This window comes from Macaca fascicularis, chromosome 19, assembly GCF_037993035.2.
Source record: "Macaca fascicularis isolate 582-1 chromosome 19, T2T-MFA8v1.1".
NCBI classification, from domain to species: Eukaryota; Metazoa; Chordata; class Mammalia; order Primates; family Cercopithecidae; genus Macaca; species Macaca fascicularis.
Genome location: NC_088393.1, coordinates 40423197 through 40442945, shown reverse-complemented (window position 1 = coordinate 40442945; position 19749 = coordinate 40423197). Strand labels below are relative to the sequence as shown.

The following is a 19749-nucleotide window of genomic DNA, read 5'->3' as shown; positions in this document are numbered from 1 at the left end:
CACCTGTAATCCCAGCACTTTGAGAGGCCAAGGCCGGCAGATCACTTGAAGTCAGGAGTTCAAGGCCAGCCTGGACAACATGGTGAAATCCCGTTTCTACCAAAAGAATTGCTTGAATCCAGGAGATGGAGGTTGCAGTGAGCTGAGATTGTGCCACTGCACTCTAGCCTGGATGACAGAATGAGACCCTGGGAAGAAAGAAAGAAGAAGGAAGGAAGGAAGGAAGGAAGGAAGGAAGGAAGGAAGGGAGAGAGAGAGAGAGAGAAGAAAAGAGGAGGGGAGGAGAGGGGAGGGGAGAGGAGAGGAGAGAAGAGGAGAGGAGGAAGACAGGAAGGAGAGGCAGGCAGGCAAGTTGGGAGGGAGGGAACGAAGGGAAGGAAGAAAATTTTACCTCTTCCTTTTCAATTTGGATGCCTTTTATTTATTTTTTTCTTGTCTAATAGCTCTGGCTAGCACTTCCAGTACAATACTGAATAGTAGCAGTGAAAGTAGGCAACCTTGTCCTGATCCTGATCTTAAGGAAGAAAAATTTTAGTCTTTTACCACTGAGAATCATGTTAGCTGCAGATTTTTTATAAACACTCTTTATCATGTTGAGGAATTTTCCCTTTATTCCTAGCTTTCTGAGTTTTTTATTATTATCATGAAAGGGTTTTGGATTTTTTCAAATGCTTTTCTGTGTCAGTTGAAATGATCGTATAGGTGTTTTTAACTTTGTTCTATTAATGTGATATATCACACTGATTTTATGTTGAGCCACCCTGTATCCCTGGAACAAATCCCACTTGGTCATGGTAAACAATCCTTTTAATGTACTATTGGATTTTATCTGCCCATATTATGTTGAGCATATTTGCATCTATATTAACAAGAGACATTGGTCTGTAATTTTCTTTTCTTGTGACATTTGTACTTGGCTTTGATATCCAACTGGTGCTGGCCTCATAGAATGAAGTCACTGCTTTATATTAAATATAAGTGATATGTGTTTAATCAGTTCTATTTTATTTGTGTTTGCTGTTTTAAACAGTCTTACCTCTATGTATGTTAAGAATATATAATATAACCTACAAAATTTATTTATTTATTTGTTGGACACAGGGTCTAGCTCTGTCACCCAGGATAGAGTGTAGTGGCATGATTATGGCTCACTGCAGCCTCCGCCTCCCATACTCAAACCATCCTCCCATCTCAGACTCCTGAGTAGCTGGAACTACAGGTGTGCACCACCATTCCTAGCTAATTTTTTGTATTTCTGGTAAAGACAGGGTTTCACTATGTTGCCCAAGCTGGTCCTAAACCCCTGGGCTCACGTGAACCTCCTGCCTCTGCCTCCCAAAGTGCTAGGATTACAGGCATGAGCCACTGTGCCTAGCCAAAAGTTTAAATATTCAATACTTTTTTTTTTTTAAGAGACAAGTTCTCACTCTGTCGCCCAGGCTGGAGTATAATGGCATGGTCACAGCTCACTGCAGCCTCAGCCTCCTAAGCTGAAGCATTCCTCCCATCTCAGCCTCCCAAGTAGGTGGGCCTGGAGTAACTGAGACTGTAGGCTCACATCACTATGCCTGGCTAATTTTTTGTAGAGACAGGGTTTCGCCACATTGCCTAGGCTGGTCTCAAATTCCTGAGCTCAAGCTATCTGCCTACCTTGGCCTCCCAAAGTGCTGGGATTACAGACATGAGCAGCCACCACACCCAGCTTTTTGTTTTTAGACAGGGTCTCATTGTTTGGCCCAGGCTGGAGTGCAGTGATGCCATCACGACTTACTGCAGCCTCGACCTGCCAGGCTCAGGCCATCCTCCCACCTCAGCCTCCCAAGTAGCTGGGTGGTCTCCAAGGCTTATCCATTAGCTAATGCTTTCCCTTCAAGCCCCCCATTGGCTCCACTGCTCACCGATCCAGTCAGACTCTTTTTCCAACAAAGTTCAAATGTCAACAGTGCAGACACAGAAATACCTGGAAACTCCTTGCATTTGCGGACGGAAGGACACGCTCTCCCCATTCCCGGGCAGCTCCGTGAACACTATGGCCCAGCCAGGTACAGCTCACCGAGCCCACCCAGGAATTTTATACATGGCAATAACTCTTCCGCTATCACCAATTCTGACGAATGTGATCGATATTGTAAGCTTGGCCACTTTTACCTTGGAAGCAGACAGGATCCATTTCTTGTTGTTGCTAATGGCAACATCCATCACCCAGTCATTATGGCCCTGAAGAAATAACAAATTTTAATGAAAACCTGGAGAAAATAATTTTGAAAAAACAACAAAAACAAGCTGGGTGTGGTGGCTCACACCTGCAACCTGCCCTTTGGGAAGCCGAGGCGGGAGGGTCACCTGAGCCCAGGAGATAGAAGCTTCAGTGAGCCATGATTGTACCACTGCACTTTAGCCTGGGCAACAGAGTGAGGTCCCATTCTAAAAAAACAACAAAGAGTCAAGAACCCAGGGTTGCTAACATTTCAGAGTAGCTGGCTGAGCGCAGTGGCTCATGCCTGTAATCCCAGCACTCTGGGAGGTTGAGGTGGACAGATCGCTTGAGTCCAGGAGTTTGAGACCAGCCTGGACAACGTAGTGAAATCCCGTCTCTACTAAAAATACAAAATATTAACTGGGCATGGTGTGACATGCCTCTGTAATCCCAACTACTCAGGAGGCTAAAGTGGGAGAGTCACCTGAGCCCGGGGAGGTTGAGGCTGCAGTGAGTCATGATCACGCCACTGCACTCCAGCCTCGGCGACAGAGCGAGACTGTCTCAAAAAAAAAAAAAAAAAAGAGCAGAGCAGCTCATTGTACTTCCTTGGTTTCATCAACAACATTTAGGGTGGAATACAAAGTGTAAAGATGTGGGATATATGTACATTCTATGTTTTTTTGCTGTTGTTTTTGGGGGTTTTTTTTTGGTTTGTTTTTGAGACAGAGTTTTGCTCTTGTCGCCCAGGCTGGAGTGCAGTGGCGCAATCTCCACTCACTGCAACCTTCACCTCCTGAGTTCAAGCGATTCTCCAGCCTCGGCCTCCCAAGTAGCTGGGATTACAGGTGCCCATCACCATGCCCAGCTAATGTTTCTATTTTTAATAGAGACGGGGTTTCACCATGTTGGCCAGGCTGGTCTCAAACTCCTGACCTCAAGTGATCTGCCCGCCTAATCCTCACACAGTGCTAGAATTACAGGCATGAGCCACCACGCCCTGCCCACTCTATATTTATTTATTTAGTTATTTTTATTTTGAGACAGGGTCTCACTCTGTCCCCCAGGCTGGAGTGTAGCAGCTCAATCATAGCTCACAGCAGCCTCTACCTCCTGAGCTCAAGTGCTTCTCCTGCCTCAGCCTCCCAAGTAGCTAGGACCACAAATCTGTGTGCCACTGTGTATGGTTTCTTAATATAGTACTCGGGTGTTTAGCAGGATTGGGGGAGAAATATTATATTCCCAGCTGGTCTCAGGTTTTCGTTTGTGTTCTTTGTTCTAGGGAATACCCCTCAGAGGCCCTGTAAGTGAGGGGCTTTTGGCTCCCAGTAACTGTAAACTTGATCCACTGTGGCTTAAGCAGAGGAGGAGTGGGATGTTTTCTTTAGGTAAATAGGAGCTCAGAGCAGGCCGGGCGCGGTGCCTCACAACTGTCATCCCAGCACTTTGGGAGGCCGAGGCAGGCGGATCACAAGGTCAGGAGATCGAGACCATCCTGGCTAACACGGTGAAACCCCGTCTCTACTAAAAAATACAAAATATATATATATATATATGTATAGCCAGGTGTGGTGGCGGGCGCCTGTAGTCCCAGCTACTCGGGAGGCTGAGGCAGGAGAATGGCGTGAACCTGGGAGGCAGAGGTTGCAGTGAGCTGAGATCGCGCCACTGCACTCCAGCAGAGACTCCATCTTAAAAAAAAAAGGAGCTCAGAGCAGATAGCTGCTATTGCTGCCTCAGGCACTGAATGATGGCTGGGTTTTATGCCAGCATCTCTGTCCTTCTTCGGCCTTCCCCCTACGGAAAGAGGCAGAAAGTGAGGCCATCGTGTGGTCAGAGAAAAAGGAATCAGAGAGAAGGTTAAACCGCTTAGTGTGATAAAAGGACAGGAGTTTGGAGATGGGAGAACAGACAGAGAGGAGAGAAGAGGAGAGAGAATAGAACAACCAGCTCTGTCACCCAGGCTGGAGTCCAGTGGTGCAGTCTCAGCTCACTGCAGCCTTGCCTCCCAGGCTCTAGAGATTCTTATGCCTCAGCCTCCCAAGTAGCTGGGGCTACAGGTGGGCATCACCACATCTGGCTAATTTTTGTATTTTTAGTAGAGATAGGGTTTCACTATGTTGGCCAGGCTGGTCTCGAACTCCTGACTTCCAATGATCCTCCAGCCTCAGCCTCCCAAAGTGCTGGGATTACAGGCATGAGCCACTGTGCCCAGATGACAGACAGATTTTAAGCACAGAGAGGTTTAACATTCCATTTTAAGCTGTTTATTTGCTGTGAGTAAACTCGCTTTGTCTCCCCAAGTCCTAGGAGAAGACAGCTCAGATAGACCAGCCCCAGGGACCTGAACATGGGCTGCTGGAGGACACATGTCTACTTTGTGTCCCTGGGGACAGAAAGACCAAGAATCAGGGATGCACGCATTCACAGCCGAAGGTGACAGTGAGATCGTGAAACCAGGGAGTGTGCAGAAATCCTGGCGTGCAGGGCCCCTTGGGGGAACAGGGGCACAGCATGAGGCAATCGTGGGTTCTTGCTGTGTGGGATAACACATCCCCTTATCATAGAGCCACTCTGAGTTGGGGCTCCTCTCACATGTACCCCAGAGCATCCAGTTGACATCTCCATTTTGGAGCCCCACGCTTTCTGTGCATGCCTCACTATGGTATGTGTCGCTCTTCATGGTCATTTCTGGTTTTTGTTTGTTTTGTTTTGTTAGAGACACAGCCTCGCTCGATCACCCAGGCTGGAGTGCAATGGCACAATCTCAGCCCACTGCAACCTCTGCCTCCTGGGTTCAAACGATCCTCCCACCTCAGCCTCCCAAGTAGCTGGGACTACAGGTTCGCACCACCACAACCAGCTGATTTTTGTATTTTTAGTAAAGACAGGGGTTTCACCATGTTGGCCAGGCTGGTCTCAAACTCCTGACCTCAGGTGATCCGCCCACCTCAGCCTCCCAAAGTACTGGGATTACAGGCGTGAGCCACCGCGCCCAGCCCTGCACAGTAACTTCTGCTGTTCTTGGACACTCCCACCTCGGGGTTTTTGCATCAGCTGTTCCTTCTGCTTGGACTGCCCTTCTTCTTCAAGATCCCCACTTATGTCCTTTCTGTGCTCAGCTCAAACACCTCCTTCTGCGGGAAGCTCTCCCTGCCCGTGCCGTGTGGATGGGTCCCCCGCATCTGTCACCATCATGTCACCCTGTTGTGGTTTCTCCATTTCACTCCTCACTGTTGGTGGTGTATTTGCTGGCTTCCTGTCTGTCCTTCATCAGCCCACGGAGGCATCTAGACCTGTGTCGCCCATGGCTGTGTCCCCAGCACCCAGCACTGAGCACGGGAAGGACTCAGGAGGGAAGTTCAGATCCTCAATCTCATGCTGGCCACATGTACCTTCAAGGAGAGCTTCCGGTAGCCTTCTGCTACATCCCAAATAGCCACAGTCCTATCAAATCCTCCAGAAATGAGAAAAGAGCCTGCAGCAGAAAATGAAAGGGTGGAGATGGGGGTCATATTTCTAAGCCAAGTGAGCCCAAAGCCAGCTGAAGATGCCTTGGCAACGTGCCACCTCAGCCTATTCTGATGACACTGAAACCCCTTCCTGGGGTGGCTCCATCACCCCAAGCCAATTACAGCTGATTCTCATCATTCACGGTAGTTATGTTCTATGACAGGGGTCCCCAACCCCTGGGCCACAGACTGGTACCAATCCGTGGCCTGTTGGGAGCTGGGCCACACAGCAGACAGTGAGCAGTGGGCAAGCGAGCCAAAGCTTCATCTGTATTTACAGCCGCTCCCCATCGCTCATATTACCATCTGAGCTCTGCCTCCGGTCAGATCAGCTGCAGCATTCGATTCTCACAGGAGCATGAACCGTATTGTGAACTGCACATGCGAGGGATCTAGGCTGTGCACTCTTTATGAGAATCTAATGCCTGACGAATCTGTCACTGTCTCCCATCAGCCCCGGATGGGACCATCTCGTTGCAGGAAAACAAGCTCAGGGCTCCCACTGATTCTACATGATGGTGACTTGTAGTTCACTGTATATTACAATGTAATAATAATAAAAATAATGGGCACAATAAATGAAATACAGTTGGATCATCACGAAACCATCCCCCACACCTCCCGTTTATGGAAAAGTTGTTTTCCATGAAACCGGTCCCTGGCCCCAAAAAGGTTGGCGGCCTCTGTAGTTTTTGCAGACACTAAATTAGCAGATACTGAGCCATCACTCGTAGGGGAAATACAGGGTCAGGTTCCTGTGAGCCTCTGGTCACATTCTCATCAGTTGATCAGTACGTAACCTTGTTTTATGTGTGTTTCTGTTTAAAGACACCTTATTGCATATATACTGTTGATTTGTTTACATTGAACTCACAGCCAACAGCTATAACTCATGCATGAATGGATGCATGCATTTTCCCCATCATAGCGCTCTTGCACTTAGGAACAGTAAACAGCACTTCCGCACTGTGGTTAGGGATCATTTTATTTATTTATTTATTTATTATTTATTTATTTATTTATTTATGTTTAGAGACAAGGTCTTGCTCTGTCACCCAAGCTAGAGTGCAGTGGTGCAATCCTAGCTCATAGCAGCTTCAAACTCCTGGTCTCAAGCGATCCTCCCACTTCAGTTCCCCAGTAGCTGGGACTACAAGCAGGTGCCAGCATACCTAGCTAAATTTTTTTTTTTTTTGGTAGAGATGGGGTCTCACTATGTTGCCCAGGCTGATCTCGAACTCTTGGGCTCAAGCAATATTCCCGCCTCAGCCTCCCCAGCACTGAAATTCAAGCTGTGAGCCACCACGCATGGCCAAGGGAGCCATTTTACACAGGAAAATCACCAAAAGAAAGCCTGGGTGTGGTGGCTCATGTCTGTAATCCCAGCACTTTGGGAGGTGGAGGCAGGCAGATCACATGAGGACAGGAGTTCAAGACCAGCCTAGCCAACATGGTGAAACCCCATCTCTACTAAAAACACAAAAATTAGCCAGGCATGGTAGTGTGCACCTGTAATCCCAGCTTCTTGGAAGGCTGAGACAGGAGAATCACTTGAACCCAGGAGGCGGGGGTTGCAGTGAGCCAAGATCACGCAACTGCACTCCAGCCTGGGCAACAGAGGGAGCAAAACAAACAAACAAACAATCAAACAAACGGTGGCACTAAATAGAACACATAAAGGACATTTTACCACGTGGGAGGTGAAACAAGAAGGCAGAGTGTTGCCTTGTCCAACCTCAGCTGGGAGGTGACTTAGATTTTTTGCTGCTTTTCACATCTGTGAGTGACCTCGAAAGTGCCATGAATGTTGACTTTAAGTTTCCAAATAGATATCAGCAAGAAGGTGAATTCACAAATACAGAATCTGGAATAATAATGATTGACTGCATGTGATTCTTTTTTTTTTTTTTTTGAGACAGAGTCTCACTCCGTCACACAGGTTGGAGTACAGGAGCGCAGTGGCATGATTTTGGCTCAACTGCATGTGATTCTGAACCCCGTAAAGCCAAGGACAGAAGCTGGCAGGGCGTCTCACAGTGGGACTTAGACAAGGGGTGCTGCTGAAGAGGGAAAGTTGCCCAGAAACACCCTAGCGCTTCTCAAGCCAGGCCCCAATGGCATGTGTGCCAGCTGAGGCCCCCAGACACACAGAGCTTCTCACCAGGATAGGGGAGCATACGTTTGGCTCCTGAGTGTCAAGAGCACCCACTTTCCTCCCTGGAGCTGGCTAGCCGCGGTGGCTTCCTGTCACTGCCCCCATTCACATCTATGTCCCTTTATCTGGCAACAGCTCCCCAATTTCCTGTGGGGAAACACTCCTTGCCTACTCTTAGTCCCTCTGCATCAGGGGGTTCTGACCCCAAACCCTAGCTCTGCAGGTGGGCAAGTCACCCAGACCTGGCCAATCAGAGGCTGTCATTGCCCCCTCAGTGATTCGTTAAGAGATAGACGTGTGTCCCAAGCTGAGCCAATGGGAGTCTTCCCTGGGACTTGTTCTGGCACCATCAGACAAAGGGTCTCTTTCTCCAGGACTGCCAGGGGCCAGAACCAGGCTGAGCTGGACCACTAGAGGTCCTCTTTATCTCTTTTATTTTATATATATACACACAAACACATATATATATTAAAATATATAAAATAAAATTATATATAATTATATATGATAAAAATATATATATATAATTATATATATACTTTTTTTTTTTTTGAGACAGAGTCTCTGTCACCCAGGCTGGGGTGCAGTGGTGCTATCTTGGCTCACTGCAGCCTCCGCCTCCCGGATTCAAGTGATTCTCCTGCCTCAGTCTTCTGAGTAGCTGGGATTATAGGCACCCACCACCACACCTGGCTAATTTTTGTATTTTTTAGTAGAGATGGGGTTTCACCATGTTGGCCAGCCTGATCTTGAACTCCTGACCTCAGGTGATCCGCCCACCTCAGCCTCCCAAAGTGCTGGGATTACAGGCGCGAGCCATTGTGCCTGGCCTTTTTTTTTTTTTTTTTTAAAGACACAGGGTCTCACTCTGTTGCCCAGGCTGGAGTACAGTAGCACAATCACAGCTCACTGCAGTCTCAAACTCCTGGGCTCAAGTGATCCTCCCACCTCAGCCTCTTGAAGAGCTGAGACTACAGGTGTGCACCACCACACTCAGCTAATTTTTTAGTGTTTTTGTAGAGACAGGGTCTTGCTATGTTGCCCAGGCTGGTCTTGAACTCCTGGCTTCAAGCAATCCTCCCACCTCGGCCTCCCAAAGCATTGGGATTACAGGCATGAGCCACCACATCTGGCCATCTTTGCCTCCTTGCGGGTAAAGGCTGATACACAGGGAAGCTAGGTTGAGAGACAGAGTGGAAGAGTTGGGTTCCCAGCAGCATTGACTCTCTTGTCCCATCGATGCCTGAAGTCAGACCTGCTCTTGGAGTTTTCCATTACAGGATTAATCAATTTCTTTGGTTGCATAAGCCACATTGAGCTGAGTTTCTACCACTGTAAACCGGTGCCTGTGGTCTTCCCTCTTGGCTTTTTTGTTCTCGTGGGGAAGAATCCGCCCTCCCCGTCAGCATCATTGGAAATCGCTTCTCCATTTGAACGGAACATGGAGAACTCTGCCCAGCACTCCCACAGGAATGGAGGCCTTCTGTGTGTTAATTACTCACTGTCTCTGGCAAAGTGACAGGAACTGACAGAACCTTCGTGGCCCTGCATCAGGGTCACACAGGCTCCACGGTTTCGAAACTCCCCTGTGTGGACGTTCCATATTTTTAAGTTTTTATCCCACGAGCTTGTACACAGGAAATGGCCACTGAAGGTAAAACAGCAGTTTGAGATTGCATTGGAATGTGCCCTGAAACACAGATGGTGAGGTGCACACATTAGTGCTTTGCTCCTGGAGGACCTGAAGACATACCTAAGTGGGGGTCAGTCAGCATCTCCTGTGAGCTCATGTTCATCTTGCCTTTGATCACTGCCTACCGTGGTCCAGATGTGAATTGCTCAGCCTGTCACACTGTTCCAGCGTTTCTCAACCGCACCAATTTTTAGAAAAATAAAATAATAGAGACAGTGTTTCGCTATGTTACCCAGGCTGCTCTCAAAACTCCTGGGCTCCAGTGATCCACCTGCCTTGGCCTCCCAAAGTTGTACTGTGATTACAGGCGTGAGCCACGGCACCTGGCCAGCCACACCAAGGTGGACATTTTGTGCTGGGTCACTGAGTTGTGGGGGCCGTCCTATGTTCTGTAGGAGGTGGAGCAACATCCCTGTCCTCACTAGATGCCAGGAATCCCCACACCCAGTTGTGACCACAAAAGACGTGTCCAGACATTGTCAAATGTCCACTGGGGCACAAATTGCCCTCTTTTTTTTTTTTTTTTGAGGCGGAGTCTTCACTCTGTCGCCCAGGCTGGAGCGCAGTGGCCTGATCTCAGCTCACTGCAAGCTCCGCCTCCCAGGTTCGCGCCATTCTCCTGCCTCAGCCTCCCGAGTAGCTGGGACTACAGGCGCCTGCCACCACTTCCGGCTAATTTTTTGTATTTTAGTAGAGACGGGGTTTCACCGTGTTAGCCAGGATGGTCTCGATCTCCTGACCTCGTGATCCGCCCGCCTCGGCCTCCCAAAGTGCAGGGATTACAGGCGTGAGCCACCGCGCCCGGCCTTGCCCTCATTTGAGAAGATTCTGCAGTATTCCCTTGGCACTGGAGGGAAAAGCAGCTGGTGTCAGGAGCGGTTGATTGTCAGGCAGCTTTTGGGACTTGGTGCTGGATCGTGCTTACACAGAGGCTCTCTCCTGCTCCCCATCTTTCCCCCCACAGTGTCAGGCGCGGTCTCCCCCTGTTCCACCCCTCTCTTCCTTACTCCTCTGCTTCTCCACCCCAACTATTCACTCTCCCTTTTTCTTGCTCGTATCCTCATTTGTCTTCAGTGCTATTCAAGTATATTTCAGTGTTGTATATTTAATTAATACAATTTTGGGTTATTCGGCTGGGTGCGGTGGCTCATGCCTGTAATCCCATCACTTTGGGAGGCCTAGGTGGAAGGATTGCTTGAGCCCAGGATTTTGACACCAACCTGGGCTACATAGCAAGACCTCATCTCTACAAAAAATATGAAAATTAGCTGGGCATGGTAGCACGTTCCGGTAGTCCCAGCTACTCTGGAGGCTGAGGCAGGAGAATCACTTGAACCCAGGAGGTGGAGGTTGCAGTGAGCCAAGATTGTGCCATTGCACTCCAGCCTGGGCAACAGAGCAAGACTCTATCTCAGAAAAAACAAAAAAACAAAAAAAACATGGGATTATTCATTCCCATTTTTAAGCATCTTCCTTTTCAGAAAAATAATAATAATAAAAAGCCTATCTGTATTTTGCCACTTTTTGTTTGTAACCCTCAATGTCTTTCTCCTGTGATTCACACCTCCTCTTGTAAGCAGAGTTTTCTCTGAGTTCTGAGTAACCCGGATCATAAAATCAATCATTTGAGTGGAAGAAAAGGTTGAGCGAAATGATTTTCTACAGCTCACGTCAGAGTTTTGGAACCCATTTTGGTTCTTTGAAATGCACAAACTAAGCAAGGCCAAAGGAGAAGAAATGTCAACTTCGCAGGGGCATCCAGGATAAACCTCACCAATTCCCAGTGCCTGGTGAGGTAAGAACCATGCTGGCATATCATGGAGGTTGACTGCAAGCTCTGCCAGAAGCCAGACACTGTCACTGAGGTTTAAACCAGAGGTACACCCAAAGGGATTATAAATCATTCTACTATAAAGACACATGCACACATGTGTTTATTGCAGCATTATTCACAATAGCAAAGACTTGGTATCAACCCAAATGCCCATCAGTGATAGACTGGATAAAGAAAAGGTGGTATATACACACCATGGAAGACTATGCAGCCATAAAAAGGAACGAGATCATGTCTTTTGCAGGGACATCATTCTCAGCAGACTAACACAGGAACAGAAGACCAAACACCACATATTCTCATTCATAAGTGGGAGTTGAACAGTGAGAACACGTGGACACAGGGAGGGGAACATCACACACTGAGGCCTGCCAGGAGGTCGGGGGCAAAGGGAGGGAGAGCATTAGGACAAATACCTAACACATGTGGGGCTTAAAACCTAGATGACGGGTTGACAGGTGCAGCAAACCACCATGGCACAAACCTGCACATTCTGCACATGTATCCCAGAGCTTAAAGTAAAAAAAAAAAAAAAAAAAAAAAAAAAAAGACATAGCAATTTTTAAATAAATAGGCCGGGCGTGGTGGCTCACACCTGTAATCTCAGCACTTTGGGAGGCCGAGGCAGGCAGATCACCTGAGGTCAGGAGTTCGAGACCAGCATGGCCAACATGGTGACACCCCATCTCTACTAAAAATACAATGGCCGGGCGCGGTGGCTCAAGCCTGTAATCCCAGCACTTTGGGAGGCCGAGACGGGCGGATCACAAGGTCAGGAGATCGAGACCATCCTGGCTAACACGGTGAAACCCCGTCTCTACTAAAAAATACAAAAAACTAGCCGGGCGAGGTGGCGGGCGCCTGTAGTCCCAGCTACTCGGGAGGCTGAGGCAGGAGAATGGCGTAAACCCGGGAGGCGGAGCTTGCAGTGAGCTGAGATCCGGCCACTGCACTCCAGCCTGGGCGACAGAGCCAGACTCAGTCTCAAAAAAAAAAAAAAAAAAAAAAAAAAAAAAATAGCCGGGCGCGGTGGCTCAAGCCTGTAATCCCAGCACTTTGGGAGGCCGAGACGGGCGGATCACGAGGTCAGGAGATCGAGACCATCCTGGCTAACATGGTGAAACCCCGTCTCTACTAAAAAATACAAAAAAAACTAGCCGGGCGAAGTGGCGGGCGCCTGTAGTCCCAGCTACTCGGGAGGCTGAGGCAGGAGAATGGCGTGAACCCGAGAGGAGGAGCTTGCAGTGAGCCGAGATCCGGCCACTGCACTCCAGCCTGGGTGACAGAGCAAGACTCTGTCTCAAAAAAAAAAATAATAAATAATAATAATAATAATAAGCTGGGCCTGGTGGTGGGCGCCTGTAATCTCAGCTACTCGGGTGGCTGAGGCAAGAGAATCGCTTGAACCCGTGGTCTATCAAGAGATGGAGGCTGCAGTGAGCCGAGATCGTGCCATTGCACTCCAGTCTGGGAGACAAGAGTGAGACTTCATCTCAAAAATAAAATAAAATAAAATAAAATAAATAAATAAACCAGAGGTATCTCTATGGACTCTCATCTCACATAAATCCCACTTCTCACAGAAGGCCATTTCACCTGTACAGAAGTTCGGTGAAAATGGCTATGCTGCACGTACAATTCTGGACAAGACGGAGTCAACTTCATAAGTAATTTTTTTAAATGGCTGAAATTTTACCAAATTTGGCAAAATATATAAACTTACAGATTCAAGAATCTGAGTAAAACCCAACAAGATAAATCCAAAGAAATCTACACCCAGACACATAATTACACGTCTGAAAACTAACGACAACAAAAATACCTTGAGAGCAACAAGAGAGAAATGACTTTTTACCTATAGGAGAAAAACAATATGAATGAGAGTGTAAATGAAAACCACAGTGTGGCCAGGCACAGTGGCTCACACCTGTCATCCCAGCACTTTGGGAGGCCGAGGCAGGCGGATCACAAGGTCAGGAGTTTAAGACCAGCCTGGCCAATACGGTGAAACCCTGTCTCTACTAAAAATACAAAAATTAGCTGGGCATGGGGGGGGGGGCACCTATAGTCCCAGCTACTCAGGAGGCTGAGGCAGGAGAACTGCTTGAACCCGGGAGGCAGAGGTTGCAGTGAGCCGAGATTGCACCACTGCAAATGTTATAGCTGGTCTTGCTAGAGGATTTACAAAATTCATAATCTCAGTCAGGCTATATCATTTTCAGTTCTCAGTGCAAAATTAATAAGCAAGGTCCCCATTCCTGAAAAAGCTAAGCACAGTATTACCATATGATCCAACAATTCCACTCCTGGGTATACAGAGTAAAGAATTAAAAACAGGCCAGGTGCAGTGGCTCACACCTGTCATCCCAGAACTTTGGAAGGCCAAAGTGAGAGAATCACTTGAGTTGAAAAGTTCAGGACTAGCTTGGGAGACATCATGAGACCCTGTCTCTACAAAAAAAACCACAAAACTTAAAAATTAGCCAGGTACGGTGGTGTGCACCCGTAGTCTCAGCTACTCAGGAAGTTGAGGCAAGAGGATCACTTGAGCCCGTGAATCCGAGGCTCCAGTAAGCTATGATCACACCACTGCACTCCAGCCTGGGCAACAGGGCAAGACCCTGTCTCAAAAGAAATGAAATAAAATGAAAAGAATTGAAAGCAGGAACTCAAAGTTACATGTACATGTGTTCACAGCAGCATTATTCCCAATAACTAAAAGGCAGAAACAGCCTAAGAGTTCATCAACAGATGAACAGATAAACAAAATATGGTGTGTACACCTATAATGAAGTACTATTCAGTCATCAAAAGGAATGAAGTTCTTAATCCCAGCACTGTGGGAGGCCAAGGCCAGGAGTTTGAGACCAGCCTGGTCAACACGGTGAAACCCCGTCTTTACTAAAAATACAGAAATTAGCCAGGCGTGGTGGTGGGCGCCTGTAATCCCAGCTACTCAGGAGGCTGAAGCAGGAAAATCACTTGAACCCGGGAGGCGGAGGTTGCAGTGAGCCGAGATGGCACCACTGCACTCCAGCCTGGGCGACACAGAGAGACTAAGTCTCAAAGGAAAAAAAAAAACAAAACAGGAATGAAGTTCTGATGTTCCGATGCAGGCTACAACACAGATGAACCTTGAGGACATTAGTTTAAGTGAAATAACCCCATCGCAAGAGGACAAATAATGTATGATTCTACTTATATGAAATACCCAGAATAGGCAAATTCATAGAGACAGAAAGTAGAATAAACATTACCCAGGGCTGGGGGCATGGGCAATGGGGAGTTATTGCTTAACGGGTAAGAGCTTCTGTCTGAGATGATGAAATCATTTTGGAAATAAATAGTGGTGATGGTTGCACAACACTGTGAATGTAATGAATGCCAGAGAATTGCACACTTACAAATGGTTAAAATGTCATGTTTTATGTTGTGTGTGTATATATATATATATATATATATTTTTTTTTTTTTTTTTTTTTTTTTTTTTTGAGACAAGAGTCTCACTCTGTCACCTAGGCTGGAGTGCAGTGGCACAATCTTGGCTCACTGCAACCTCCTCCTCCTAGGTTCAAGCGATTCTCTTGCCTCAGCCACCGCACCCGGCCCAAAATTTTTTTAAATGATAATGTAGTATCTCCAAAATGACTTAATTCATTTTATTTATTTATTTATTTATTTTATTTTTTGAGAAGGAGTCTTGCTCTGTTACCCAGGCTAGAGTGCAGTGGTGCTATCTCAGCTCACTGCAACCTCTGATTTCCGGGTTCACGCCATTCTCCTGCCTGAGCCTCCCGAGTAGCTGGGACTACAGGCGCCCACTACCTCACCCGGCTAATTTTTTATATTTTTAGTAGAGATGGGGTTTCACCGTGTTAGCCAGGAGGGTCTCGATCTCCTGATCTCGTGATCCTCCCACCTAGGCCTCCCAAAGTGCTGGGATTACAGGCGTGAGCCACCATGCCTGGCCTATTTATTTTTTTTAGACAGGGTCTTACTTCATTGTCCAGGCTGGGGTGAACTGGTGCAATCATAGCTCACAGCAGCCTCAAACTCCTGGGCTCAAGCAATCCTCCAGCCTCAGCCTCATGAGTAGCTGGGACTACAGGTGTGTGACACCACACCCAGCTAATTTTTAAATTTTTTGCAGAGATGAGGTCTCATGACATTGCCCAGGCTGGTGTTGAACTCCTGGCCTGAAGTGATCCTCCCACTTTGGCCTCCCAAAGCTCTGGGATTACAGCCATAAGCCACACACCCAGCCAGACCTTCCCATTTTACAGGAGATGCTGGAACTTCACATTTTGTGGGCTTCTCTGCACAATGGTTTCCACTAGTGGCTCACATTGAAACAAATGCATCTGAGGCCCAGCCAAGCCCACAGGCTGCAGCTGATGGCTCCCTCCCACCTGCCTGTCCCCAACCTCCTCGGAGCACCCATGACCAAGCTACAGACGTGTCCACATGGATGCTGGCTTGTGTGGAATCCAAGAGGGCATGAATGGGGATGCCCCACCCAAACTCCGTTCTGATCTCCTGGGGTCCAACTCACTTGGTGATGGTGAGCAGCGTGGCCTGGGATGTAACGTCCCAGATCTTGATGCACCTGTCCAATGAGACAGAAGCCACCCTCTGGCTGTCGGGGTCAAAGCAGCATGACGTGATGGTCCTTGTGTGATGATCTGCGGAACACAGAAGAAAGGGACTCCTTTGGGAGGCCGAGACGGGCGGATCACGAGGTCAGGAGATCGAGACCATCCTGGCGAACACGGTGAAACCCCGTCTCTACTAAAAAAATACAAAAAACTAGCCGGGCGAGGTGGCGGGCGCCTGTAGTCCCAGCTGCACAGGAGGCTGAGGCAGGAGAATGGCGTAAACCCGGGAGGCGGAGCTTGCAGTGAGCTGAGATCCGGCCACTGCGCTCCAGCCCCGGCGACAGAGCGAGACTCCGCCTCAAAAAAAAAAAAAAAAAAAAAAAGAAAGGGACTCGAGAGCACGCCTTCCACATGCTGGGCTGGAGGACTCCCACCACTTCCCCAGCCAGCGACAAGATGACAAAACACAATTCCAGTTTTCATCAGGAGCTACACACCTGCACAAATATTCCTGAGTGACTACTATGTCCCAGGCTTTGAACCGGGAGCACACGTGGCCCGTTCCCTGCCCCTGCAGAGCTCCCAGTCTGATGGAGGGGACACCCCGGAGCAGGCAATGACCTGCCACATGCCACGGGTCATGAGATGAGTGCACGGACCACCAAGGCCCAGACAACAGAAGCCTGGCCACCCTGAGGGGTCCGGGGAGGGCCCGAAAAGGCGGCGAGGGAAGCAGAAATGGTAGAGCACTCTAGAAAGAAGGAACGGTGCTTGCAAAGGCCTGGGCTGGATCACAGAGCAGTGTGGGGCAAAGCAGGAGTCTGAAGCGTGGTGGGGGCATAGTGTCAGGTGGGCTATTAGAGGCTACTAGGGAGGCTGTGGGGCAGTGTACGTGGCATAATGCCATGTCGTTAAAAAGAAACACAAAGCACATACGAGAAGCAGTGTTGTGTGTGCAAATGTGTACGCACAGGGACACACACAGGGTTCAGCAAGGCCACCCAGCAGCGTATGGTTCATAACAGTTGCCTCTGGGGAGGAGACAGGACAGACACAGCAGCCTTTTGCTTTTTTCTTTATATAATGAATGATTTCTTTTTTATTTTTGAGACAGAGTTTTGCTCTGTCACCTGGGCTGGAGCGCAGTGGTGCAATCTCAGTTCACTGCAACCTCCGCCTCCTGGGTTCCAACAATTCAACCTCAGCCTCCTGAGTAACTGGGATTACAGGCGCCCACCACCATGCCCAGCTAATTTTTGTATTTTTAGTAGAGATGGGGTTTCACCATGTTGGTCAGGCTGGTCTTGAACTTTTGAGCTCAGGTGATCCACCCGCCTTGGCCTCCCAAAGTGCTGGGATTACAGGCGTGAGCCACCGCACCCAGCCCATAATGAATGTCTTTACAATGAGTACACATTTTTTTAACTTTAATTTTAAGATAATTGTGAACTCACATGGAGGTGTAAGGAAAAACAGAGAGATCAGCCATATCCTTCACCCAGCAGCCCCTATAGCAGTAATTGTCATATGACAATTACTATTCCTATATTTTAAAAATATAGGGTGCAGTGGCTCATGCCCACTCGAGGCCAGGAGTTTGACATCAGCCTGGGCCACGTAGCGAGGCCCCGTCTCTACAAAAAAAAAAAGAAAAAAAAAAAACAGGTAAAAATGTCAAGAAAGCTGAGCCTCCATTCAATAAAAGATTAGGCTTCAATGACCACATGAGGTTTGAGTCAAACATTGTGTCATTTGTTAAAAGCACAAGACTGAATGAATGGAAAAGCATTAACTGAAGAGGATCAGTTTTGGGGTGTTTTTTGGGTTGTTTTTTGGTTTTTGGTTTGAGATGGAGTCTCACTCTGTCTCCCAGGCTAGAGTCCAGTGGCTCAATCTCAGCTCATTACGTCGTCCACCTCTGGGCTCAAGTGATCCTCCCACTTCAGCCTCCCAAGCAGCTGGGACTACAGGTGCACGCCATCACACCTGGCTAATTTTTGTACTGTTTTTGGTAGGGACAGGGTTTCATCCTGTTGCCCAGGCTGGTCTCAAACTCCTAGGCTCAAGCAACCTCTCAAAGTGCTGGGATTACAGGTGTAATCCCAGCCACCGCACCTAGCCTAGTGTCCCAGCTTTAATGATGTGCTTCATACCATTACAGTTTCACCAAATAAAGCAATGGAAGGTCACTGTCAGTCAGTGACAAGTGGCTATTCCTATGGCAGACTGAAGAGTCAGGGAGCCTGCACCCTCACCTTTGATGACAGAAACGGTGGTGATGTTCTCAGCGTCCATTATGCAGATTCCATGATCCACGTCGAAGCCTGAGACCACGTATTTACCATCAGGAGAAAACTTACAGGAGACGATGAAGGTATCATACCTGACCTTCCACTGAAATGAGCCAACAGTCAAAGGTTGTTTTAAGCCAGGTGTGGTGCGTCGCACCTGTAAACCCAGTGCTGGAAGATCGCTTGAGACCAGGAGCCTGAGACCAGCCTGGGCAACATGCAAGATCTCCATCTCTACAAAAGTAAATCATTAGCCAGGCATGGTTGTGCTCGCCTGTAGTCCCAGCTACTTGGGAGGCTGTGGCAGGAGGATCATCTGAGTTTGAAGCTGCAGTGAGCTACGATGACACCACTGCACTCCAGCCTGGGTGAGAGAGTTTGCAAGATCCTGTCTCTAAAAATCGTCATCATCATCATAAAATAAAAACTTGGCTTATCTTGTCTTTCTAAAAATGTTTACAATGAATATAAACTGAACTTTGCACTAACAAGAAAGGTGTTTTTTTTTTTTTTTTTTTTTTTTTTTTGAGACGGAGTCTCGCGCTGTCGCCCAGGCTGGAGTGCAGTGGCGCGATCTCGGCTCACTGCAAGCTCCGCCTCCCGGGTTTACACCATTCTCCTGCCTCAGCCTCCCGAGTAGCTGGGACTACAGGCGCCCGCCACCTCGCCCGGCTAATTTTTTGTATTTTTAGTAGAGACGGGGTTTCACCGTGGTCTCGATCTCCTGACCTTGTGATCCGCCCGCCTCGGCCTCCCAAAGTGCTGGGATTACAGGCGTGAGCCACCGCGCCCGGCCTGTTTTTTTTTTTTTTTTGAGACAGAGTCTCACTCTGTGTCCCAGGCTGGAGTGCAGTGGCCGGATCTCAGCTCACTGCAAGCTCCGCCTCCCGGGTTTACACCATTCTCCTGCCTCAGCCTCCCGAGTAGCTGGGACTACGGGCGCCCGCCACCTCATCCAGCTAGTTTTTTGGGTTTTTTTTTTTTTTTTGTATTTTTTAGTAGAGACGGGGTTTCACCATGTTAGCCAGGATGGTCTCGATCTCCTGACCTCGGGATCCGCCCGTCTCGGCCTCCCAAAGTGCTGGGATTACAGGCTTGAGCCACCGCGCCCGGCCGAAAGGTTGTTTTATTAAGGAAAGGAAGGAGGAAGGGAGAGGAAAGGCCTGCAGGAGCTGAGCGGGAGGGACCGCAGGGGTGAGGCAGGAGACCCCGAGGAGGCCCCTGAGCAGGGCTGAGGCTGCCTGGGGCAGGTGCAGGGCCAAGTGAGAGTCTTGGGCCTGTGGGATGGATGGAGAGCGGCCCCCTCCAAGATATAAGGAGAACAGACTGGTAAGGGCCAGAACCCTGGTTCTTGGGGGCACATGGCCTTTGTCCCATGGCCTCAGCCCCACTTCCTCTCTAATCAAATCCAAACATCTTACCGGGGAGCCTGGAATACCAGCCCCCACCCCCCACCCCCCATTCTGGCTTCT

The 19749-nt window shown here is 48.5% G+C and overlaps 1 protein-coding gene across 1 annotated transcript in view; it reads right to left on the bottom strand.

The window, feature by feature from the left end:
* The window catches only part of WDR88 (WD repeat domain 88), a 47365-nt gene that overhangs the window by 11058 nt on the left and 16558 nt on the right, over nucleotides 1–19749 (bottom strand). Inside the window, exons 5-9 of the mRNA XM_045381277.3 lie at nucleotides 18242–18380; nucleotides 15944–16073; nucleotides 9367–9554; nucleotides 5593–5675; nucleotides 2149–2217 (exon numbers count right to left, since the gene is read on the bottom strand). Coding sequence (XP_045237212.2) covers nucleotides 2149–2217; nucleotides 5593–5675; nucleotides 9367–9554; nucleotides 15944–16073; nucleotides 18242–18380 — 609 coding nt within the window. The remainder of the gene's footprint in view (nucleotides 1–2148; nucleotides 2218–5592; nucleotides 5676–9366; nucleotides 9555–15943; nucleotides 16074–18241; nucleotides 18381–19749) is intronic.